General features: G+C 43.6%; 1 protein-coding gene across 2 annotated transcripts; it reads right to left on the bottom strand.

The window, feature by feature from the left end:
* Window positions 1-239: 239 nt before the first annotated feature.
* waslb (WASP like actin nucleation promoting factor b) lies at window positions 240-20416 on the bottom strand. Of its 2 annotated transcripts, XM_056424470.1 has the most exons (11): window positions 19715-20416; window positions 12372-12506; window positions 12070-12156; window positions 11256-11352; window positions 9535-9558; window positions 6564-6747; window positions 5680-5722; window positions 4428-4581; window positions 3137-3669; window positions 2945-3053; window positions 240-2346 (listed from the first exon to the last, which is right to left on the bottom strand). In XM_056424470.1, the coding sequence occupies exons 1-11, from the start codon at window positions 19817-19819 to the stop codon at window positions 2285-2287; spliced, it is 1533 nt and encodes a 510-aa protein (XP_056280445.1). In that variant the 5' UTR covers window positions 19820-20416; the 3' UTR covers window positions 240-2284. The 2 variants fall into 2 exon arrangements, with proteins under 2 accessions (XP_056280445.1, XP_056280446.1); XM_056424471.1 differs by lacking the exon at window positions 9535-9558 and having other exon boundaries at window positions 19715-20415.
* Window positions 20417-21434: the final 1018 nt, after the last annotated feature.

Below are 21434 nucleotides of genomic sequence, written 5' to 3'. Positions count from 1 at the left end.
CACATATTCCCAACAAACACACACACACACTCGTGGGGATATACAATTAATCCAGTTGTACAAAAGTGCAACAAAGTCTGTGCACATTAATATTAGGATCAGTCTCCTTTTCCCGTAACAACTCAAATCTGTACATTCAAATCAACCATAAAAGGTTTAACTTCTAAATCGTAAAACTTTGGGGGGAGAAAAACCCATTTTAACAGTGTGTGAAGGTAAAGAAAGCCCAAACACCAAAATGTGTAAATATCAACCTTTTATTGGAGTGTACAATGCAAGAGTTCATCATTTGTCAAGCCTCATTGAGAAGGCTTGGCGTCCTTATTGACCGAGTCACCTACAGAAGCAAACACCAGTGACAACATGGCAAGGTTTCCCCACAAAGTATCTCGACATTTGACAAGAGGGTCAGTTCTTACATCAAACAAGTGGCAATGTGCCTCTAACAGACATAATTTAAAGAGAGGGCACCAAGATTCTTGGAAAGAAAAGAACAAAGAAACAAACTCCTGTTGACGTGTCGTGGATATTTGTCACACTGAGGGCGAGACGTTTGTGTCTCAGCGCTCTGGAAGGCCACGTCAAGTCTGACGCGCTGAGGAGAGAGACGTTAGCGGTTTACCGACTCTGGCGCCCTTCGACACTCAGATTTAAAGTGAGACTCCTGAGGAGGAATTAGCACATTCCCTCTCACACATTTTAAGTAGAATTCATGAGCAATACAATGCAGTCTCGCTTAATTCCATACACAATCGTCACTGCAGCGGGTGCAAAGCACAGAGCCTCCACGTGGATGGTTCAACCCCACCAGGACAAGTCATGCCACTGCAGTTGTCTTTGTGTCATAAATAAGCAGATTTTCAAATCCTTTTTTTTTTTTTTTAATCGATGGCCTCTAATGTTTTGTCCCGTGTGAAGAATCCACCATTAAATAAAAATACACCTGATCACCTGGTCTTTGGAGAGAATAATTGACCAGAGTTGCTTTAACGTTTCCTACGTTACACCTCATGACTTACTCGTCAAGAACATGTGGATACTTGGTTGAATGACGCCATGAATCAGTACTTAGTGTCTACGACAGGAGAAATACTACTTTATGTTTATGTCCAGTAACTTAGCATAGGGACCCCTTATAAGCAACGGGTGTGTAGAACTAAAATGTCTTTATTACTTAAGTTTAACATGATGGATGACCCGATTCCAACAAACAGACATTGATCAATACTCTGCTTTCTAATGTAAAAAAAAAAAAAGATTAAAAGAAACAAAAAAAGAAGCACAATTTCAACTGAATCTCGAGCGAGACAGTGACCCAACAAAAGAAATAGAGTAAAATTCCCAACAGATAGCCAGCCATAAAACTGTGGGCTACCTCCTTTGCATGTACTTATGTAGTGTGGGGGGGTTAACGGTTAAAAATGCTTAATGTCCAAGTGCCTTATTACTTAAAGCCGCATGTCCCATAATGATAAGGACCTGAAAATATGTCCTGTATTCATGCAGCGAGTCTCCTTTCAATCTGTGCAAAAATATAACAAGAATCAAACTCTGGAGCAAATTTACAGTCGACAGCAAATGAAGCTAAATATTCCAAAAAGAGCATCTTCCTTTTTTCTTCTTCTTAGTCTTAAGAAAATATGAATGCTAGACTAGGTTCATTTGAAAAACTAAAAATAAACTAGAGCGCAATAGGGTATGAAAATAGTTCAATTCTTTTCCTCCTGACAAAAAATGAAGAAACGACTGTTGAGAGATTTGCGGCGACGAAGCCTTCCCTTCAAATCACGGACCAAAAGAAGACAACAACAAAATATTAAATTCTAAGGTTCAAGAGACAACTTGATGTAAAATTGCACGTGTTAATCTGTGGGATGTGAACATGGGAGAGTGACAGGAAAGGGGGCGGGGGGGGAGGACATGAGTGATGGGAGGCAGCAGATATGAAAGATGGCTGAGTAACAGATGGAGGCGAGTTGGGAATGTGGGAGGAGGAGAGAGAGAGAGAGAGAGATGGAAAAGGTTCCAACAGTTAAAATGAGAAGTATTGCTCTCGGGAGACAGAGACGGACATGACGGAGATATGAGAATGACAAGCATATACAGATGACATGAGGTATTGCACAGATTCATAAAAAAAAGGCAACAGAAATATACACCAAACTGATGGAACGTTTACATTTAGGATTTTGAAATCAAAGATTTCTTTTTTTGAGTTATCTTAGTGTCATAATCATCCACGGCCTGGAGAGTGGAGAAAAAAAAAGAGAAGAAGAAACTATCGCTAGTCCTCCCATTCATCGTCATCCTCATCCTCAAAGTCCTCATCGTCATCCTCGTCATCATCTGTGAAGAGAAGACGTTCACATGAAGAATACCATAAACAGCTCAAAATACGGCAAATAATGCAATCCACAGAACAAATGATCCTATTATCAAACAAGGGCAAAATCACTTCCTTTTCCAGATAAAGTTTGTATCCATATAGATGTACGAGTGTCTATATGTCTCTGTCTGACAGTAACCCTTCAGGTTCTTTCAAACGAGAGAAGAAACGTTTCCTCCACAGACTCAAAATAGAAAAAAAAAGAGGAACTACAGGGTTGTTAAAGAGCGACGAGGAAGTGGTGAAAGTCTAATCTATACTCTGGCGACAGTGTGTCATCGTCTGAGTGCCTGCGACCGGTGTGATGCAACTGCTCCATATTTTTGTTGTTCAGTTCAAGAGGCTGGCGTTACGTCTCAAAGCACTTTGGAGAGAAAACCTCAAGAGCCGAGTGTCCACTCAAAGTAATTGAGAAACAAACAGATCTGAATATAAACCGCTTTGGAATAACACATCCGCATAAATGATGCACTGATAACAGTTTGTAAACAGTCAAGTGGACTTCTACTGGGTCCGAGAGGAAGATCATATTTCGATGGCGAATGTCTTTCCGTGTACCTGAAGAGTGAATGGCCTTGCTCCGTTTCTGCATCACCTCCATCAGGGCGCCCACGATGCCTGCCGAGGGGGCCGGGGTGGAAGGGGATGCGTCTGTGTTGTCGTCCCTCTGTGAAGAAGACGGCACGAGTTAAAGCACGGGATCGAGACACACGCATGTCGGATGGAGGGGCGTGTCGCGTGTGTACGGACCACTTTGAGTTTGGTTCCTAGTCGGATTTGGTCCAGAAGTGCGTTTCTGCCGGTGTTGGTGGACACCGGCCGCTCTTTCTGATCCACCTTCTTCAGGCTGGCGCCTCCTCTGATCTGAGTCAGCAGTTCCGACTTGCCGGATGAATCCCCGCCATTAGCCTCCGAGGGCAGCATGGGGGAAGGGGGCGGAGGGCCAGGTGGCGGCGGCGGCGGAGGGGGAGGAGGCGCCGCTCCGCCGCTGAATGGAGTTGCGAATGAGGGAGGAGGAGGCGGTGGGGGAGGCCCAGCAGAAATTGAGGCATGGGCTGGCGGAGGGGGAGGCGGGAGAGAGAGTCGGCTGGGCGGCGGAGGCGGCGGAGCGGACATGCCCGGCCGGGACGGAGGGGGAGGAGGGGGCGCAGAGATGGGAGCTCTGGAGGGGGGAGGAGGTGGAGGGGCACCTCGCCCCCTGGCTGGAGGAGGGGGAGGTGGGGCAGAGCCATGGTGTGGGGGCGGGGGAGGGGGGCCGCCTCTGGACGGAGGGGGCGGAGGAGCTGGGGAGAAAAAAAAAAAAAGGGAGTTCAAAAAGAGTGAAGTTGTAATCGTCCCAGCGGAGCCGTCACAGTTCACACTGCAGCCTCGACACACATCCACATCTCATGTATTTGTCACACTTCCGTTTCGCGGGGGGGCGTGACGCCGGGATGCTCACAACGGATGTCACGGCACATCTGTCAACAAGCTGCATCGCTGTCAGAAAGCAATTTCACGGCACATCTGTCAACAATTTGTTTCCCCCAATTGTTGCTCATGTCAACGCATCATGCAGTTATACAATCGGGCCACCGGGGGCAGCCTGTTGACGTCGCTCTACAAGTCTGTGTTTGCTTACTGTCTCCAGACGTCAGAGTCAGCTCGTGATGAGGAAACAAACCAACTCCAAACACACACGAGTCTAAAAGAGCAAACACTGAACTCACGCCATCATTTAATTGTGAAGTCATTACAGTCCACCCGACATGCACAGACCATGCACACCGACCTACCAAGCCACCGGGGCGGACCTGGGGATAGAACCACCAAACTAGTTACATTAACAAATTACCCGTCAACATTTCCACATGATCAGTGTCCTGCAAAAAGCTTACTGTGGACTATTCCAAGCAAAAGTGCGGGAAGTTTTTAATTTTTTATTTCCCTTTACGATAACGTTTCTTTTCCTAAACAAAGAATCTGATAATTTCTTCAATACCCTTTTGCTTTTATGTCAGCAAATTTGATCCGTGAAACCCCAACGGTGCATCTGCCTTACCTTGTCTCCGCAGCTCGTTTTTGACAGCTTCTACGCCTCCTTTCTTCTCAATGAAGTCGTAGATGACCTTGGAGGTCTCCTTGTCCTTCAGCTGATCCTCAGAGATGCCACACATATCGAACAGATGCTTCAGCTCGGGGTCCAAGTTATTCAACTGAGGAAAGAAAATGGAGAACTTATTATTACAAGTGTTTGATTTCATAAAATAAGGGATGCTCAAACTGAATTTATTGAGTTACAAGTTACAAAACCTCGACTCATCATCAGCTGAAACCTCATTAAGACAAGATCAGACTCGCAACACAGTTAAAACCTAGTGGCTCCAACAGAGAGGCGTGCTCATGTACGAGCATGGTGCATTAGCTCATGCTCGACATGTTAACATCTGTGATGGGATTCAAGAGCTCAGTTACACATCGTGGGACTGACATTGGAGGAATGAGACAGAAATACCAGGTATTATTCTGCCACCTAGTGGTGAGGAGTAACACTTCCAGGGAGATATATGAACATAAATAGTTAATTAACCCACATTTGAAAATAAGTTGGAACAGATCTGGCATTTCTCATCATTTGTTAGAACTACACTATTTACTCTTCACTTATTTCCTGGCACAACAACCGGTCCACTGCTTATGTCTGTTGTTACTCACATGCACTCAAGTTGACCAAGCTGCCACGTGTGTGGTGTTTACTACTTTCTGGTTGGTTATCACTTATAAAGTGGGTACTTTATCGGCAGACGTAACAATATGGAATAAAAAAAGCACCAGCTGGTAAGACTAGAAGATACATCCCTTGCTCATTTGTGAATCCACTTATTTGTGTTCCAGTTTTCAAGATTTGAGAGGCGAGCAGGCTTTATTTATTCAACTGACGTCACCCACTCAAATAATTCCTGAAAGCTTTAACTTATGAAACCAACTCATCTGAATTTCATCTTTTTCATTAACCCACAGAGTAAGTCTTCTGACCTGCATGATCTCATACTAATCATCCAGAATCCATCATAATTACTGATGGTGCTTCTCTTCCCTCCACAATCTCCTTGTGTAACGTTCCTAAACACTTGGCCACGCAGCTCTGCTTTGTATTTTGGAGACGACATATAACATTTTTGTCTGGAAGAGGGATGTGTGGCCGACGAACAGATAAACTAGGTGCCACGTATTAGGAATATCTAGCGGTCACATTCTCCAACGTGTGCCGAGAGATATTCAAACATAACGTTCCATTCTTGTTTTGCACTTACATCAAAACCTGTGTTGGGATCCCATCCTACATGCCCAACGTGCCTGTGAGAGAAGCAAAAGAGAGAGAATGTGAGAGTCTATACAAGTCAAACTAAATGAGTTGATAAAGATGTGTCCAGTACATTTCTGGAGAAAAAAAAAGAAACTAGTGACTGCTGCAAAAACTACAATAACTCTTTAACTCTCACTTTCTACCCAGATGGCCCATTTGTAACCTGCAGTATCTCATAAGAGACCCTGAGAGCTGCCACCGGATAGTCCTGGAAGCACAGCACAGATCTTCCTGCGTTTCCAATCACACCCTGTCAGGTATGGAGGACTTAAAATGACTTAAGTATAAATAAATACATAAATAAATGCATGAATAAATACAAGAATAAATAAATAAATGCTTAGATATGTTTTCATAAATAAATAAATACAGGAATAAATAAATAAATGCTTAAATAAATGTATAAATACAAGAATAAATGTATAAATAAATACAGAAATTAATAAATATAAGTAATAACTCAACATCATTAAATACATGTCATAGTCAGGTTAGATTCTCACTAACGACAGCCTGGATTAAAACCTCGGCCTGATTCACAAGGTCTTATATGGACGAGAGGGATAAAGGAATCTGTCATATGGGAAACGTGTACAATGACCTCATACACCTACCGTCACAGCCTTTGTTGGTTCCTACAATGTTTAATCTGTATTTTAATCTTGATCTGCACGGACCCACATGAGCATATAACGCCATACTGTCTGGCAGTATCAGGGCTTTGATAAAGAGAATCATGACCACATCAGTTCATCACATAGTGCCACACATGCCGATGTTCGTCCATCAGCTGACCTGAACCCCACCCACTAAGCGCCTGTGCCGACTCACTGGAAGTTGCTCGGTGTGCCGATGTCCGCCTTGGTCAGCCTCTTCTTCTTCGGCTTGCCCTTCTTCTCCCTCTTTTGGAAGGTCGAGTGCACCATGTTGTTCATCTGAGAGTTTTTCTGGAAACGTTGGACATTGCTGATCTCCGGGTTTTTGATGTCGATTGTAGCCATGGGCAACGTTGGGCCTTAAAAATGACAGAGAGAACGACGTTATGGTTTATATAATAATAAAGCATGGGAATGAATGGATCAGAAAATAGACACACTTGAGATCTCAAAAAGTAGGAGTGCTTTTTAAATAAACACAAATAGAGGGCTAGAAATGACATGTCTGGCGTCTCAATTAATCATCCAAAGTGTCAGCTATGTAAAGGCATCTTATTTCATTTACTTAACCACGCCCTTATTAAGATGTTAATCTAAATTAGGCCCGGCCTCGACAACAACGAGTAACTAACAGAAAATGGACAAAACTAAATGCCAAGATGTCCGGGAAGAAAAAAAATGTCCACTAATATTAACTTCGACATAAACATGCAGCCAAATCCACAACGAGAGGTCCCAGTGCCTCAGCGGGAGCGCATACCTTGAACACGCTCACTACAGGGGCTTTTGGGTGTTTTGCTGGGCGAAGGCGAGGCCGAACGGCTGCGTCGCCTTCTCACCCGGTCCCAAACGCCCCCCCCATCTCTTGCTCCGCACGTGCTCATACTGACACCAAGAAACATTTTGCCCACCACGTTGTGAGCTCGCCCTTCGGGGACTATGGGGAGCGGATCAGTCGGGTCAGAGAGAGATGGGTACAGTTCATCCTGAGGGAGAACCAGGCAGTGTAAAGAGGAGAGGCAACTCCCTGGGCTCAAATCTCCACCCCCTACTAATACTGCTGCTGCTCCTCCTCCTGATCCATTGCCTTCAAAATGAAGGTCCTCAGAGGGTGCAGACAGGAAGGTGGTGAAGAACATCATCCTAGCAGCAATATAGCAAGAGCCAGATCAAATGGAGAGCTCACGGGAGATCCTAGTTCAAACAAATGCAGATGTGTGGCTCAGAAATCGCCTCGCTTTGGCGCCAGAGATCGGGAAACGTTCTTTCTCCATGAACCGGGAACGGTAGTCTACTGGAAAGCACCGCAGGAGGGTCTCATCCGCAACACGGGCCGACGCGTCAACATGACTCTGCAGTTAGAAACTACAACCGCCTTGTTCTCCGATTTCAGAATCGATTCCAGTTCTCGGGGAAAAGGTTTCTCCTCCGCTAAAAGCCGAGATGATTCCAAAGGTTTCCAGCACACGGCCACAACACCAACCGGTGACGATGCACCGGTCTGCATTCACTGAACTAATGTCCTCATCTGACATCTGGTGGAGTCGACACGCACACATCCAGCAGTGCCCTCAGAAGGGAGACGAGAAAGCCAACGCCGGCCAACGTTGACTCCTCTTACATTCCTTCCACCACGGCCACAGTTCTCTTCTATGCAAATTGTTCGCCAGATTTCTTTCCCCCGGCTTTATCCGTCCGTCTGAGCTCGGCATATTTTGTATCCTTTTTGCAATCATTTTCTATTCCATTGACTTTCCATCACAGCAGGGAGCACTGTCGGATTATCTTGCTCGGATTGCATCCCTGTGAACATTTCTCCACCCACCTCCACTACCATCTCCTCCAAACACACACACACATACACAGGGATCTAATCCCAGCAAATCATTCTGGATTGAGTGCTAGATTTTACGCAACCATTAAAACCCATCCATGCATAATCCCGCGTTAATCTCCATGGTTTCTAAAACATGATGAATCTGCCTGGTGAGAGAAAACACGAAAGGAGGCACAGCATTAAAAGTCAGACGGAGAAACGAGGAAAGGGAAGACGGATTCAACGAGAAGAAGCCTATGAGAAGGGGGAGCGCGGGAAAGGGCAGCAGGAGAAAAGGGGCAGAAGAGATGGAAAGCGAGAGCCGGACGGGAGACGACCGACAGCAACAGAGCTGTGACGTGGTAACGGGGAGTGAGCGTGAGCCAGATGGAGACGGATGACTTCCTTTGGAAAGGAACCGATTCAAAGACAAGCTGCACTTGATCAGAAACGGAAACCATGCACGACAAATCCAAGATAGGAACTGGTATAAACGTTTATGCACGACAGCATAGGTAAATGAACACATCCCCTTTAGAGAACGCTTGTCCGTTCCTCTTTTCCAGTGGGTGGCCTAAAAAATATAAATGTATAAAAGCGGCATGAGTGTATACCAACGCAAAGCCCAAACCGATCTGCATAATGTCCCAAAAGGGTTCACCATATAGCTCTGAGTTACGTGGTTGTTTACGTCGTGTACGACACGTGATATATGGCATCTTACCACATGTGACTTCTGCACACACACACACACACACGCCAGCTGGCTCTTATCACGCCGTTTGTCGGTCCAGAGCCGGCTCCTCCGGGGTGAAACTAGGTTGCGTGTCCACAAACAAATGTGTGCATATCCACACGTTTCGTCCTCAGGCTGCTGAGCGAGGGTCGGGCCATGAAGGGCGTCGTTCAGACCCAGACGCCACTTCACTGTAATATTGTGTCGTGGAAACACATTGCAACGGCATTACGAGCGTGTGCTTTATTTAAATTCCTAAACAACTCGGTTACTTCTAAGAAGTTCTCGATCCTGCTCGTTATCCATCTGTCCGTGTCTGTAAGTCAAACAGTAATTGTAGAATACCATTATTACATTACAAAGAGGAGGCACAATGATTTCCCAAATGTTACCACCGTTTCACCACCATCTACAATCAATAAAGTACAGTCTTTGTGCAATGCATTGTGGGACAAAAATGTAATTCAGAAGCAGATTTTTTAAACTGTTTTTAGTGTGTATGCTGGCTGGTTTGTAATAGGTCTGACTCTGGTTCCCACATCATCTGTTCTGTGCATTTCTGAAGCTATTGACAGGAAACAGTGGAAAACATACCATTTGGAGGGTCGCGTCTCTTCTCTGTGAACAGACAGACAAATGCAATCGTTACAATCGTATGAAGTGGGTTGTGTTAGTGAGAAGCGTGTGTCGAGTGCATCAGAGCACAGATACACATGGAGAAGAGTGTATTGGTTTGTTAGAGCGGGGCTCGGCGGGATTGTGCCCCGCAGAATGGAGTTATTTGGAAAGATTGCCAAGCAAAGTGTTCGGTTAGCGTGTTTAGGAGAGGTTAGTCACAGACACACAGACACGCACACAGACACACAGCTTGAGATTTCCAATGGCTGAAGGTCAAACAGAAGAAGCCTTGTAGATAAGATTAGGCGTCTTATGCAGAGAATTGAAGGGGAAAAGATGAAAGAATGATCCAACTGAAGGGTCAGGAAATGACCCGCAGAAGAAGACGACGATCTGAAGCAAGTGAGGATGAAAGCTAGCGACCGAGGGCCACTAATTAGTTGTCTGTTCGGGTGAACTAAAAAATTCATTCATATATATCTATATATATAAAAAAAAATTTTTTTTTTTTGTAGTGACAAAATCTGTTTTTAGTGCTGGATGAAAAAACATTTAAATGATCAACAAACATTGTTCAACAACGCATTTCTTGAGTACTATGAATGTATTATCTTAATGAATACAACATATTTAAGGGCAAAGTGGTCAATTAAATCCCTATGTTCAAATCATGCTATGCCAACTGGAAATATTAGACCCATGAGGGATAAAGTCCGTCTCACTGCTGATCATTGAAACATATAACTGTAGTGCCCCCCCTTGGGCCAGTCAGCACATTTGTTCTATCCCATGTGTGAAGTGTTGAGATGCATCCCAGAGGCTTTGCTAAAAGGTAATCTGTTGGTGTTGCAGAAATCATAAACATTCAAGTGGAAACGGATCCAGATCCAGATCCCCCCCCCACAGTGACAAAGACAGTCAAGAACTGTCTGAAAGGTTTTGCAGCAGCACCAAAGCTGAGACCATTTCAGAAATATATATATATATATATATATATCTTTGAAAAGTGAACAAATAGACATCCCTTGTATATGAATATTAATCCAATATGTCATTAATTTTGTGATTTGACTTGGTGAACTTTATACGAGCACCTTAATGATACTGAAAACGGTGATGTGTGTTATCAAAAGGTTCCAGGAAATGAAAAGAGATCGCAGTAGATCAGAAGAACGAGGTGGTAAAGTTCACAGCCTTAGGACACAAAATGAATACATGACCTTCTGGACCCAACATGTGCATCTATTTAATAATACATCAAATTTCTATAGCGCTTTTCATAATACTCAGACGCTTTTAAATTAATCCTCCACCAAAGTACTGACCAGAATACACTGGAGCATGAAAGCATCAGCCTAGTGCCTCACAACTAATTTAGATCATGTATTGAATTTCATTAATTTCTTTTAGGTCTAGTTCTGTGTGTTTTATTTTATTTTTCAATGACAAGTTTAGAAATAAAAATGTATCTTGTGCGTACACTAATATTAGATAATAGATCATTTAAGACCAAAGCAAACAGAAGCAGACGTGACAACATGTTTGTTGCTCCATTAATCTTGAAGACTTTCTGCATCCCTTTGCTGGATTATTTTGAACACAAGATGTACATTTGCTAAACACGTCATGTTTTTCAGTGAGTTATGCGAGTAGGTAGGTTTGTAGGCAAGTGGGCGGCAGCAGCAGTAAGTTGGTACCAGATTTCCTTTGTCTTTTCCCAATGAGCTCCATCAAATGGTTATGGAAACGCTTGGTCTCCTCCTCACTGGCAAAGTTCAGACCCACTTGGCACGTCTGTAAACACACACACACAACTTTGTAAAAATGAAATACAAACACATACATTTGTCTTTTCAAGGGCCAATTACAGACCTAAACTACCTCATTTATATGCAAAATTCCCAGTCTCAGCATTATCATCCCAATCAGCTGTCCCACATACCTCATGGTCTGCTGGAGTCTGAGCAACTGTTCCCAACGGCTAAGATGTTCGACCCACAAATAAAGACACACTTGTATAAAGGAGCGCTTTAGATGTTCCATAAAGTTGGGATTTCTACAAAATATTTTGTTTTATGTGATGCAAATAGACACCTTGTCTTTTTGTGAGCAGAGCTGGAAGTTGACTCAAGTGCTTCCCATGACAGTTTTCCAATATCATTTCTGGAGAAGAATATATAAGCTTTAAAATGATTTTGTTGAAAGAAATCATCTCTATGAATCAACACAGGTTCTATTAGGGTTACGTATTGAGAACTGGTTCTTTATTCAAATCCGTTTCAAATAATCTACCCTTTTCCATATGGCAGACAGGAGCTCTTTGTTTGGCTGAAGAAACAAAGAAACACCTTGTGAAAAGGGTTCAGATAATACCATTGCCCTCTCCAGCTGCATTTTCTTGAATAAATAAAAACAGAGCAACAAAAAGTACTCGTCTATGCCCAGATTTGAGTTCTGATGAAAACAGAGGACCACAAATAAAAAGAGAAAGCTGTAGCGAGTGAAACTCACATCTCCAGCAAATGTGATGAAGTAGGGTTTGGGAACGTAGATGCTGAAGCTGTTGTACAGCTCCTGTTCAAACATTATCGTACCATCCTGTGGGGAAAAAAAACCCACAAACACAAAGTTAAATGAAGCATTATGACACAGATATTAAGCAGCTTAATGCTTAAAAAGGCATCCCACATATGTGGCTATAAAAATACAAGGTTGTTATGAATGTCAAATGGTGGTACACCACGAGTACAATCATCTGCCAGTCGACAGGGATGAACCACAACGAGGTGCAGAGCTGCTTTCCATCTACTTACCTTGATGTCCAAGACCCGGATGAAGTAGGACCGCAGGGGGTTGTCTTTGACCAGACAGGCCACCCCGCAGCATCTCTTGTTCCAGCTGGAGTTCCTGTCTGCCGTGAACACCTGGACCACTGCTGCGGACAAGGACTGGAGAGACGGAGAGAGAGAGAGAGAATGTGATGTTTGTCGGTGTATTCTGCCAATTTAATGGTCTGCCTCCAAAGAACGACAGCAGACGGACTTCGAGATTTGTGTGAAGTATTCAACTTTTTGTAAAAAAAAATCGGTAAAACTTATGTTTGCGAAACTACAGATCTGCGATGCTGAAGATACGGCACTGCTTCAGTCTGAGGACGTTTTAAAAGAGTGTGCATCTGAATTAGACCAGACTAGGACCAATGCCTAGAATACAAGTGTGTGATGGGCAGCATGGGGGGGGGGAGTCCATCAATGCCATCTGACAAACACGAAGCTGAAGGATATCAGTGAGAGCCAACGAGACTAGAGCGATGAGACGGGTCCGAAAATGATTTAGTCCATTTATAATATGGAACACAGAAATGTAACAAATCCGTTTGAATCAACTGCGGATGAATCACCGTTGACACCACCCTCGTCTGTGGACGCACGCTGCTGGGTTCACTCTGGTCGTGCATTCAGAACATTGCAAGCATTTGAGCAGCTCCAAGTAAAGAAAAACGAAGCCCCCCCCCCCCCCCACACACACACACGGCAACATGAGCAGCATCTCAGCTCTTCTCTCATACAGAGTACCGATGTTTGCGCACACGCCACGTCATTAACCTCCTCACACTCACACAAAGGGTTCTTGCTGGGCGAGCAGTGGGGTGAGACTAAACTGCACACACACACACACACACAGACGAGCACCCCTGTAGCGCGCACAGACACACATCCATGATCATGTGAGCAGATCAGACTCGCACTGCGTTTACAGGTTGCTGCAGGGGTCCCGGCTCACAGTCATTACCACACAGATGAAAGCGACGGCACCGAGAAGGGGAAATGCCTGGCGATCTTTGGGGCCTTTTCAACTCAGTGGTTCCAGGAATTGCTGCATACTTCAAGACAACACCGGAGCCCGTGTGTTTGGTTGTAATTCCGTGTGTATGGATGTGCATCGTTGGGATTTTATTGCTACCAGTGCGCTTATCGATATGTGACAATGAGTGTTGTCAGCATCTACTGGAGCAAAACGTAGAGTCACACTTTTTGTGTCTCATGCTGGACTGAGAGTGTGTGTGTGTGTGTGTGTCACAGAAAAGAGAGGAGGTTTGCGACGCTGGTATTTCCCACGCTCTCCCTCCGGAACTTTCTGAAGTACCAATAGCAGATCCGTTATCTTCGAAATGACAGCGAAACATCCATTTCTAAAGCAGCAAGGCTCGTTTTGTTGTGGTTTTTTCTGCTGCCACACTTGTCTCTTTTTATCTTCTTCGTTATTAGATTGTTTCAAGAAGTGAGCAACAATACATAAAGCTGTCGTTAAACATGAATAACATTAAGAGAAATTCCGGTCCCTGTCCTAATATTGATACTTGAAATGCCTCCAGTATGAAATATGAATAACAAATACTCCTGGTAGGATCCAGGCGTATGTTTTTCCAGTCAGCAAACTCACATTTAACTCCACCCCGATAGGTCCTGGACCATCTGAAGGGATTACCTAAGCATCATGTACTTTCTTATAGAGGACTTAAAATGACTTAAGAATAAATAAATAAATGCATCAATAAATACAAGAATAAATAAATAAATGCTTAAATAAATAAATACAGGAATAAATAAATAAATGCTTAAATAAATAAATACAAGAATAAATGTATAAATAAATCATGCTTTAGACTCTAAAGCATGATTTATTTATACATTTATTTAAGCACTTATTTATTTATTCCTGTATTTATTTATAAATGTATTTATTTATTCTTGTATTTATTCATGCATTTATTTATTTATACTTCAGTCATTAAGTCCTCCATACTTTCTGTGTGAAGGGACGACCCCGCTCTTCCACCGTGCCACGAGTCGCCCCTCCGGTAACGGTTTGTCCAGCATCAGCAGGAACTCCCACAGAGATTGTCACGTCTCTCCGGGCCTGATCTCTCACCTCACTCGATGCCTTCTTACAGGAAGTACGGCATTGTAGCCTCGGCACATGACGCACATAAACGTGCTCAAAACACAGGCAAGACAAGGTCACAGAACAAGTGCACATGCAGAGGAGCAGTTATGTCATAGTGCTGGTGTGACTGTGACCTCGAACACACATCAACCAATTAGTGTCCCAAAATATAAGATGTTGATTTTATAACCGACTCCAACCTCAACAGAGAGGCAATTTGCCCTTCACGAACAAGATATTCATATTTATACAATAATTCACCCTCAAAGCAGCATTACAGCTCTCCAATGTGTGCATTTGGATCAGATACACATCGGCCACAGCACAGTTTCGTTCTAGGGTTTCTTTGTAGCGGCGACTGTGCCGGTGTCCTGGCCCTGAGGCCCATGGAGCGCCGATAGTTCCAGACGGGGCCAAAGGTCCATGGCATCATAGAATACAATAAAACATGTTTTTTAAACACTCGCTCACTCTCTTACATACACCAGGGTTCTTACACATGTTGACCAATGGATTTCCAGGACTTTAAACCACATTTCCATGACCAAACTGAAATCTCGGTATACACATGAACAATTTAGAACATTTTGCATATTGAGAGCGGACGCCGACTTATATTTTGAGCGTCTTTCTTTAAAAAAACATATCAATTATTTTAAACTCCGCGTAAATGAACATGTGATTATAACAAATTTCCATGACTTTTCCAAAACTTTTATGATTTACGTTTTTTCCAGGACTTTTCCAGGCCTGGAAATGACCATTTTAAAATTCCATGACTTCTCCAGGTTTTCCATGACCGTACGAACCCTGATACACACAATTCTCTCTCTTTTCTGGAATCGTTCTCAAACACCTTTGGTGTCTCCATCTCTCTGCTGCTATAATGAAGGCGATCTCAAGAGCACAATCACAGCCTTTAAGGAGATTAGTAGGCACCACACAGCATTAAATGCTCGAGAAAAACTGCCCGTTTCCTACCCCCCCCCCCCCCCCCCCTTCTTCCGGCGCTCGAACCGCACCGTCTTCAAACACAGCCTTCATTTTGATCTTAACTCGGGACACGATCTGTCCACAGACAGAAACAGACATATTAACACCTGGCAAAGCACTCAAACCCGCTTCTGTGGTAGTCCCTGCTTTACCATGATGACACACACACACACACATACAGAGTCAGAGGTGAAAACAGTAAAAGCTACACATGCTGTCGTGTAGTAATAATTGAACCTAACGGATAACACATTTTGTATGAAATGTGAAGGGTTGCAATATCTGTCTCCGAGTAGCGAGTCTCGAAGAAGGCAATGTTTTCTTCCGATTAGATTCATACGAGTGAGAATCAGAAGGCAGGATGAGTTGTTGGTGCAGAGAGGCGGTGGAGAAAAGAAGGACGGTGTAGACGTAAGAAGAGAGGGAAGTGATGAAGAGGAAGGAAAATAAAAGTGGCTTGAAGAAGCGCTGATGGGGAAGAGATGAATGTAAAGGGAGGGGACGGAGGCAGATGACATGAAACAGGTATGGGGAGACGAAAAGGGAGAACGGGAAGGAGAGAAATGGTGTAAAATGAAGAAAAAGAGTCATGTTGCACTTCTGCAGCAAACATCACCAGAGGAGGCCGACCACGGGACTTCCTGTTGGACGGGACTGCTGATCAGGCAGTCTGTGCGCGCACACACACACACACACACACACACTCAGTGTGAATTGGACCCCTTCCACCTCTTGCCCAGTCAAACCGTGTTGCTGATGGTGAAGGAATACCAATAAGTAAGACCACTGTTTCATGTACCTGTGTGAGTCGTTCTTTCTTTATGCATGCTGCTGCATTATTTTCACAAATACTTGCAATTCTTCAAACATGATCCAAGTAGTTAGAAATTTACAGGAATAAGTCTTGCAACATATACTCTGTGTATCCATTTTTTGCAAAATCAAGCTACACTTGATGATTTTAATAAACAATTTAGTCATGGAAATGCAAAAAAATACAAAATGTACATACATACTGTGTATTGGGCAATTTTATACCCACGCAATTAGAACAACGATACAACAGGCCACTCTGGAAGCAGTGTAGTGAAACCATGGTGCACTTTGTATCGCTGTTTTCCAAGCAGGCACACATGCAAGGAGACTTTCAAACAATTAGCTCGGATACAACAAGCGTGTTACAGCTGGAATAAATCAACTCCTTATGGATGTGCATCTGGGGAAGAAGGCAGCAATCAGAAACTAAGTTAAGGTGGTTGTCACTCTCACATTTTCTGCATAATAACGACATTACATAGGAGCACAATTGCTCAGTCAGCCACTAAATATCTGCCTCTTCCTGTCCCTCTCTCTCTCGCCCAAAGTCTCTCTGCATGCGAGGACGTGTACAGACACACGAGCGTAGGCCTGTGAGGAATGTTCTCCATTCCACGTCTCTGTCACACGCTGAATGACACAATTGCCAGAATGCCGGAGGAAACACGTCATTGGATTTTTCAAACAGGTTACATAGGTAGAGGTCCTGCTGTGAAGCAGGAGGCGGGACGTCCCCGCCAGGTGGCCGCATGCAGGCCTGACATCCCGTGTCATGGGACAGGAAATGTAGCCGTTCCCAAAGCAAACCAGGAACACACAGAAAGCTCAAAAAAACAAGTGCGTGACGAGAATGAGGAGGTGAGCCCTGTTGACACAGAGAGGATGAGCCATTTCTCTGTCACTCAGCCACGCCACCTTTACTGGACACGTTAAAACGGAAAGTATGATCAATGAAAATGGGACCTGAGAAGTCTGTCAAAGTCTGCACTATCCAAAAGTAATGCAGATTTGGATACCTTTTGCCTCGTCTGCATGTTAAACTCAGGGTTCTTACACATGTTGACCAATGGATTTCCAGGACTTTAAACCACATTTCCATGACCAAACTGAAATCTCAGTATAAACATTAACAATTTAGAAAATATTGCGTATTGAGAGCGTACGCCGGCTTATATTTTGAGTATCTTTCTTTAAAAAAACATATTAGTTATTTCAAACTCAGCGTAAATGATGTGATTAGAACACATTTCCATTACTTTTCCAAAACTTTTATGATTTATGTTTTTTCCATGACTTTTCCAGGCCTGGAAATGACCATTTTAAAATTCCATGACTTTTCCAGGTTTTCCATGACCGTACGAACCCTGTAATCCAACCCATAATCTACAGAACAAACTTGATTATGCTACGCCAGATACATAGTTGATCTTTAACTTATCAGACAACTTGACTTTAAAACACGTCTTATCTGAAGGCCATCAATAACGGGTGACGGTGCGACATTCTTTCCAGCTCATAACAATTTGTATTATGTAACTAAGGTAAGGTGAATAATAAAATGTTCAAAACCTGACGGAGAAACTGTGCAGGTAAGAGGAAACTTGAAAGAATCTCCCACCCTGCTTTTTTCATTTAGGTGTTCTTTGGATACACCTGGTTGAGGGAAACAGGCTGATCTAGAAACACTCATTGCTGAGAGTAATATCACCTACGTTTACAGTGAAAGACTCAAAGGTTTCATTACTACCTCCAAGGCGGTGGTGATGCACTCAGCATTCATTAAGTAAGACAGAAGGGTCCAAATTGTTCTGTCTGCTGGCCGCAGGATACTCCTCTGAACACTGCAGAGGCCACCGCTCATGCCACAGGACGGCCATCAGAGTGTGCAACTGCACCTGTGTTACTATGAAGTCTTTTCAATATCTACAGGGTTCTTACACATTTTGATCGATGGATTTCCATGACTTTTCCATGACTTAACTGAAATCTCGGTATAGACATGAAAAATGTTGCGTATTGAGAGCGTACGCCGGCTTATATTTTGAGCGTCTTTCTTTAAAAATCACATTAATTATTTCAAACTCGGCATAAATGAACATGTGATGACAACAAATTTCCATGACTTTTCCAAAACTTTTATGATTTAAGTTTTTTCCATTACCTGGAAGTGACCATTTTAAAATTCCATGACTTTTACAGGTTTTCCATGACCGTAAGAACCCTGTGTCTATCTTTCAGTCCAATGCTCAGTTTAAATGCGATAGGACAGGATGGTTGTGAGACTACGATCCACTGGCTCAAAGGTAGCAAGAGTAAATATTTAAACTACTCTGGAAGGCAAACATCCTTTGATTCGAAGCGGCCTTTTAATTGGAGTTGTATAGGACCCAATTGTGTATATAGTTTATTAATATTCAAATATTTCCACAGTGGATCAGGCTTACTAAGAGCAAAACGGGGGAAACCCGTCTTGCAAGAAACGTGATGAAGCTTATGATGTGCAATGCAGCTGCAGATGTCTTACTTGAAATGTGCTACACCCTGCTGGGTATGGGGGGCTAGCTAGCTATGGCACAGTGCACGAGAAAATACAAGTGAGTCAGCTGGATGCTACACGTGTTATGCGACATCAGACTCACAGAATATTGAGTCGTGACAGTGCACTAATGATCTCACTGGTGGGGCAGCCTTCCTTCAAAACACACATACACAGAAAAACACACACACACACAGTTGTGACTGGCATGTCTTGCATTCGCAGGACTTTTAGTTTAGCTAACGTGTGTGAGTCAGCCAAGTCTGGCCGGCGCATTCCTCACGGCGGACACACTTCCCAAAAAAAACAACCAGGGTTCAGCTACCTTATGTAATGCAAGGACAACATCATTACTGATAGATTTAACAGCCTCCACTCCCCCTAAAAAACGACGACTAACTCAGCTGTGGCGGGGCTAGGCGCAATGCTGTCAGGCTAGTTGGCAGCGTGGTGGGGGTGATTTCCTGGGTGACTTCAGGTGTGTCAAGCTGTAAGTTAAGGACGCATCAGCGGAGGAGGCCCGGGGCAGTAATACAAACTTGCGGTTTGCCCAAATGTCACAGTCCCCCCTCCAACCCCCCCAAAAACGGGGACGTTGAAAACAGTCGCCCAGAGTGTCAAAACAAACCACCCTCTTCAGTGTGAAGTCTCAAGAGGCTCCATGGGAAGAAGTACACACGCTACCTGCGATAAACTCACACTACGTCAAACTAGAGGCCACAAAACACACCGTTGCACCCCCTCAAAGCGATCGCCATCTCTCGTGTGGAGACAGGAAACACCGGAGAAGCTTGGATTAGCGTTGTTTCTTAGCCAGCTATCGTAAAACAATTTGATTGGGGGGAGAAAAAACAAACAACTTACGATACATTTCCTGCCAAGGTGGTTGAAAAGGCATTCATTTTCCTGCGGTGTCAGTTGTATGGACGAGACATTTGCTGGTCGCCGTTGCGACGGATGTCCGCTCATTATCAGGGATAAATGTATGAGGTATGCACCGACCGTAACTCGTTATGGGAGAGCCAGAGAGACATAAACAACTCCTCGGTCATCCGAGGCCTTCCTCCGACCCCCTCACGCCGGTAGTTTATGCCGGAGGTCCAGGGATATTGGGTTGTCAAGAAATTAATGCCGTTCGGGGATGCAGGGCAACGTCCCACTCGTTTTTAAAATAAGGTTAAACTTGCAGCGACTGGGCGAAGACGGAAAACGGCAAAAAGTTTCCTGGGAAGTCCGGTAGCCAGAGAGCCCTGAGCCAGTCGCATCCAACATGGCAGTGTTAGGACGAGTCCACTATTTCGGAACGGGGTTAGACTTTTCCCAGCTGTGTTCCACATAATTACCAAGAGGCCATTTAGGCACGGCAGATGGTGATATATTTTTTACTTAAGCACTTTTATAAAGAAACCGAAGTCTGTGAAAAATTCCAGTCAGGAAATAAAGCCTAATATAATTATTAGTCTCAGCGCACTCCCCATGGAGATGGTTTGGTCCTGTCCGCTCGTGGCTTTTATGGCAGGAATGTGTGCGAGTGCAGAATGGGAGGAGATAAGAAATAGGTGCAAGTTGTGAAGATAATAGCATGCAAGACTCCATGTAAGAGAATTTTTGGAATACTAATTACGTGTTAACAAAAGAACCATGGATATTTCAATTTCCCTTTCGTGATGATGATACGCTATTGTAATCTTAATGTCAGAGAGGTCATGGTTCAGCTACAGAGCTGTCATCTGGGCACTAGGATTTCCCAGGCCATAAGCATTCCCTGGGAAATGAAATAATTTGGCCCCTGAACTGAATTGCTGCTGGGAAGTTACACCGGCCTTAGTTCATAGAGATGAACTATAAATAGCTTTGAAAAAAAGCAAAGTATGATTAATACTGCTCCAGTTACGATACATTGCCTCTGGGGTAACTCATGCTTTAACGAGTACATTTCAGTGTGCTTCTCCAGAATTGTTGTCAATTGACTGAGACCACAACATGAAACACTGCTTTCAATAGCCTTTTCACATGAGACATTTTAATATTCACAATAAACAGCGCTTAACCATCAAACAGACACACTTAGAGGCCTTGAAAAAGGACAGCATACGGCTCATACATATTTGACTAATGTGCCGAAGGGGGTTTGTAATAGTCATACAACATGCTCAGTCAGGCTCATAAATGTCTGTTGTTTGCAGGGTATACTTTGAGAGATAATTCAAAGAAAATGCTTTCCCTTGTGATAAATACTTCTCAGAATTAATTTAGTGATTGCCCATATTTGTCCAGCCTATGTAAACACTACCTTTTTCGATAAATTAAGCATAGACTTAAAGACATAAAGTTGTTGTGTCAGCGACAGAATGTCACATAAAGGGGATTCTGATTCTGATCTGTTTCTTTCCATGTAAACATGAACATGTGTGCATGATCATATGCAAATTTCCGAATGTGTGTGTGTGTTTGTCTGTGGAAGAGAGAGTTGTGAGTGAGAAAAGGTTGTCAAAAACTAATTTCTATTTCTCCTCTCTTGCCGGGTCACTATGAGGTAGAAAAGGTTCCTGTGGATCTCACAGAGACGACAGCCTCACGCGGC

This window comes from Pseudoliparis swirei, chromosome 10 (assembly GCF_029220125.1).
Source record: "Pseudoliparis swirei isolate HS2019 ecotype Mariana Trench chromosome 10, NWPU_hadal_v1, whole genome shotgun sequence".
Taxonomy (NCBI): Eukaryota; Metazoa; Chordata; class Actinopteri; order Perciformes; family Liparidae; genus Pseudoliparis; species Pseudoliparis swirei.
Note: the sequence above shows the minus strand (reverse complement) of the source record. Positions and strands in the feature narration are given on the sequence as shown.

Excerpts from the sequence above, each read along its gene's own strand:
- waslb (XM_056424470.1), bottom strand. The coding sequence starts at position 19,819 with ATGAGCGGACATCCGTCGCAACGGCGACCAGCAAATGTCTCGTCCATA. Across the intron at positions 5,723-6,563 it reads GGCACACCGAGCAACTTCCA|GCACGTTGGGCATGTAGGAT; the intron begins GTGAGTCGGCAC and ends CTTCTCTCACAG. Across the intron at positions 4,582-5,679 it reads ATCCCAACACAGGTTTTGAT|TTGAATAACTTGGACCCCGA; the intron begins GTAAGTGCAAAA and ends TTCTTTCCTCAG.